Source organism: Babylonia areolata, chromosome 25, assembly GCF_041734735.1.
Source record: "Babylonia areolata isolate BAREFJ2019XMU chromosome 25, ASM4173473v1, whole genome shotgun sequence".
Lineage (NCBI taxonomy): Eukaryota > Metazoa > Mollusca > Gastropoda > Neogastropoda > Buccinidae > Babylonia > Babylonia areolata.
The window spans coordinates 29,854,870-29,859,869 of NC_134900.1; the positions used below are offsets into that span (position 1 = coordinate 29,854,870).

Below are 5,000 nucleotides of genomic sequence, written 5' to 3' on the forward strand. Positions count from 1 at the left end.
CGTCCGTACCCCAGCTGCACTACTGACCTGGTGCACATAATGCACCGCGGCGACAATTTGCCGAAAGATGCGGCGCGTTTCCGGTTCCGGCAGGCAGCGCCGGCTGTTGAGGTAGTCGTACAGCTCCCCGCCCTCGGCGTAGTCCATCACCAGCACGATGCGGTCCTTCTTCTCGAAGACTGCACACACACACACACACATACACATACAGAGATAAATCATGCTGTTGGACCGGGCAAGACCGCGGGTCGTCTTTTCACTGTCAGCCGCGCGAAATTTGGCCAAGCAGAACAGTTTGCATCAGTTTGACATGGTTACAGTATACGACACCAAACGTGCTGTTGTTTGTTGGGGTTTTTTTTGTTTGTTTGTTTGGTTGGTTGGGTGGTTGTTTTATTTAACTACGCACACACACACACACACACACACACACACACACACACACACACATATGCCTTTGGTGGCGGTTTGCTTGTTGCATAAGGGTGTATGTGATTGCGAACGTGGATGTGCTGTGTAAATTGGTGTATGTGTACGTCTTTTTGTGTGTCAGTGCGAAATAGTAATGCTCGTGTGTGTATTTCATTTTCGCACGATTCTTGTATGCGTGTAACTAACTATATTTCCAGTACTTCTATGTGGGTTGGGGTTTTTTTTTCTATGTATCTCCTCCCACTTTTTCTTTTTCTTTTTTTTTTCTTTTTCTTTTTTCAGATGGCTTGATGTAAAACAAAAAATTATTTTAAAAAAAGCAGTTAATGCTTATTCAGTTACCATCTTGAAATAAAAATTTTGACGTTGACTTTGACACACACACACACACATACACACAACACACACACACAACGCACACACACACACACACACACACACACACACACACACACACACACACACACACATTACTCTGCATCCCCTGTACTGCTTGCTGAATGAGGAGACAGATAACACCCAAAAAGTGCAATGACCTACACACAGTAAGGGGGGGGGTAAGGGTTAACAAAGCTTGCAACGGGGGAGGGGTTAACGAAGCGAGAGATTAACTCACTCAGTACGGCCAGTCCTCTCTTCTCCTCTACACAGACCCCTCGGATGTCCAGTGGGTGTCTGAATGACCCAACCTTTAGCTTCCGTCGTCAGAACTGTGGTATTCTTTGTCAACATTCACCTCTTCAGTATAAGAGCGTTCCGCTTGCAATATTTTGATGATGGTAATTGGGATGAAACGCTGTTAACGTCGTCTCTTTCGCCGTTCGTATGGAGAGAGTTAACCCCCAAAAGTGCAATGACCTACACAGTAAGGGGAGGGTAAGGGTTAACAAAGCTTGCAACGGGGGGGTGGGGGGGGGGGGGGGGGCGGGGGGTTAACGAAGCGAGAGATTAAATCAGCTGAGGCAGACACACTTCTGTAGATATTTGTTGGGGACAGTTCTGGGTTTGTGTTGTTGTTTTTTTATCATCGAAGGGTACAAGGGTTATTTTTCAATATGATAATACTTATAATAGTAATAATAAGATGAAGAACAATAACAAATAATAAAGAACAAGATAAACAAGATACCAAATGTCACATCATGGCATGTATTCATGTTGACATAGCTTCAAGGAGCACCAGTTGTTGGTTTTTTTGTTGTTGTTTTTTTTATATATAAAGTGTTATGAAAGGATTAATATAATTATGTTATCCATTACCTGTGGCAGCTTACTTCTTTTATCAAAATTAATGTACAAACATGTCAAATTTTTGCAGTATATTCATTTCTGATATTGTTAAAAAAAAAATTCTATCAAACATGCATCATTCATATACTGTATTATGATGACAGTTTTCATTTTACTCAATGTTCTATTGCCAACACAGAGTTCTGTTGTTTTTGTTTTGTTTTTTCTTGCATGTATATCCAATAGTTTTGATTCTTAGTGATCACCCAGTAACAGTGGCAGCCGTCGATCGGCTCTATACACCTAGGTAGGCAGCCTGTTGTGCAAATGACTCCCGCGTCTGTAAAGCGCTTTAGAGCTTGGTCTCCGACCGAGGATAGGCGCTGTATAAGTAAGTATCCATATCAATCAATCTCTTTCTTTCTGTCTGTCTCTGTCTCTGTCCAAACAAAAAGACTACTCTTCAGGTATGTCTAGACCATTATCAAACAACAACTCGTAGTAATGTAGGGGGTGCGGTGGTGTGGGGGGGGATTTTCTAGTGGTATATAAAATTATTAACCATGTGTAAAACGATGTCGTTAGCTGTGCTAAACAAGGAAATAATACAGTGATTTCGATTGAGCCTTTCGTTTTCAGCATCCAGCTAAGAAATAGTATGGAATTAATTATTCTGTATAGTGGCTTTAAAAAAAGGGGAAAAAAAGGCATGCAGTTGCAACTCTTTAGTGAATAATGTACTGGAGTTGTTTTTTTTCTGGAAATATTCGTCTGGATGGGATATCTTATTTTTCTGTGTGCGTGAGTGTTAGTTCAGCAGGTCGCTTCAGAATCGGCCGATGGTCTTTTCTGAATAAACAGTATTTTATTTCATTCTGTATCTCACACGCACAAACACGCGCGCGCGCGCGCGTACACACACACACACACACACACACACACACACACACACGCACGCACGCACGCACGCGCACACACACACCCACACACACACCACATCCCCCACCCTCACCACCACCACCCCCTTCACCCCTCCACACACTCACACACACACACACACACGTGCGCATACACACACACACACACACACACACACACACACTCACGCGCGCGCGCGCGTAGAAATAGACGTTTTATTCATATAGGCCATAGCCTCCTGAGAGAGAGAGAGAGAGAGAGACGCTGCAAAGAAAGAATGGATGGTGTGTGTGTGTGTGTGTGTGTGTGTGTATACACGTGTGCGTGTGAGTGTGTGTGTGTGTGTACACGTGTGTGTGTGTGTGTACCGACAGCAAACAGCCTCCTGACTCCACACAAACCCCCAAATCCACTGAATCCCCGCCGCCTGTCGCCAGGGTTGTGCGGGGAGGGGTTGGGGGGTCGGTGTGTGGGGGGGGGGGGGACAGTGTGGGGGCGGGGCGGGGGAAGGGGGTGAGACAGATAAGAGGAAGTGCAAGTGATACGGGAAACCACTGGGGGAGTGTGTGTGAGTGTGTGGTGGTGGTGGTGAGGGGGTTGGGAGTGGTGGTGAGGGGGTGCGTGTGTGTGTGAGAGAAAGAGAGAGAAGGGGGGGGAGGGGGGAGAGAAGAGGAGGAAAGAGTGAATTAGTGTGTGTGTGTGTGTGTGTGTTACAGTTTGTGTGTATGTGTGCGTGCGTGCGCGCGCGCGTATGTGTGTGTGTAAGTATGCTTTTGTGGGTGTGTGTGTCTGTGCTTCTGTGTGGTTGTGTGTGTGTGTGTTTGTGTGACAGGGTGTGTGCACGTGTGTGTATGTATGCATGTATGTGAGGGTGTATGTGTGTTTGTGTGTGTGTGTGTGTGTGTGTGTGTGTCACAGGGTGTGTGCACGTGTGTGTCGCATGTGTATATATGTATGTATGTGAAGGTGTATGTGTGTTTATGTGTGTGTGTGTTGTGTGTCTGTGAGTGTATGTGTTATACGAGTGTGTGCTGTATGTCAGAAGGACCAGAGTTGAGGGGGGATGGGGGGGGGGGGGACAAAGTCAACAACCTACCGCCGTTTGAACCTGGTATGGACCAGCTTACTGGAGATGATGGTAAGGTGCGGGGGGGAGGGGGGGGTCTGCGGGGGCTGTGGGGGGAGGGATAAGAGGGTGAATGGGGCCGGGTGTCGGTTGGGGGGAGTGGGGGGGGGTCAGAAAGCCCCCCCACCCCCATCCTCCATCCCCCCCCACCCCCCCCTACCCCCCTTCGCCTTCGCCCCACCACGTCAAGAAAAAGAGAGAGAAATACCTTGACCCCGAAAAACTCAGGACCACACAACTGAAGTTTGCCAGCAGGATCCCTTGAACTTTTTTCAAACTTGTCCCCGGCAACCAGGCTGACGTTTTTGCCCCCCTTTTTTCCCTTTTGCCAAAAAAACACTCTCCTCCCCTTCCTGCCCCCCACCCCCCCTCTCCCTTCCCCCCGTTTCTCGTCAGTTTCACTCAGTCCCTCCTCACCCCTACCCCCTCTTGGGATCACTCAGGGGGGAGAGTCTTCCTGTCCTGGAACAACGCGAAGTTAGGAACAGATATTACATATTACAGTAGTAGTTGTTGTTGTTGTTGTTGTTGTTGCAGAAGTAGGGGGAATAAAAAAAAATGTTAAAAAAAAGAGAAGCGTGATTGACAGGCGAACACAATCTGCTTTTGAAGAAGTAGGAGAAGAAGTAGAAGAAGAAGTAGAAGGAATAGAAGTAGGAGAAGAAGTAGAAGTGGGAGAAGAAGAAGTAGGAGAAGATGAAGAAGAAGTAGGAGTAGAAGGAGAAGTAGATGGAGGAGAAGAAGTAGAAGTAGGAGAAGAAGAAGAAAAAGGAGTAGAAGTATTAGAAGAAGAAGAATTAGAAGCAGATGAAGCTGAAGCAGAAGAAGAAGAAGAATATAACCAGAGTATAAGAAGAAGCAGAAGAAGAATTAGTAGAAGAAGAGGAAGAAGAAGTAGGAGCAGAAGAAGAGGAAGAAGTTGTAGAAGTAGAAGCCAGAAGAAGAGGAAGAAGTAGTAGAAGAAGTAGAAGAATAGGAAGAAGAAAGGAGAATTTTTCTCTTCACCACAATTTCATTCTTCATTTTGTTTCATCTTATTTACACCGCCAGTTTTAAGTTTTGTTGAAATTACAACACACTGCTGTCTAGGAGAACATTCGTCACACATACTATTAGTACGTACATAACGTATCAGGACAGAACTTTTGTATACAAGATTTTCTTATTGTCCTGTTCATCTTGAGCTGTGCTGTATTGTGATATGTTCCAAAATAAAACACTGTTAAAAATATTTTTTTTAAAGCAGAAGAAAAACTAGTAGAAGAAGAAGCCGTAAAAGAAGAAGAAAAAGAAA

At 45.4% G+C, this 5,000-nt stretch overlaps 1 protein-coding gene across 1 annotated transcript in view; it reads right to left on the reverse strand.

The window, feature by feature from the left end:
- The window catches only part of LOC143299605 (uncharacterized), a 91,063-nt gene that overhangs the window by 36,139 nt on the left and 49,924 nt on the right, over positions 1-5,000 (reverse strand). The window contains exon 3 of the mRNA XM_076612893.1: positions 28-179. Within this exon, the coding sequence (XP_076469008.1) occupies positions 28-179 (152 nt within the window). The remainder of the gene's footprint in view (positions 1-27; positions 180-5,000) is intronic.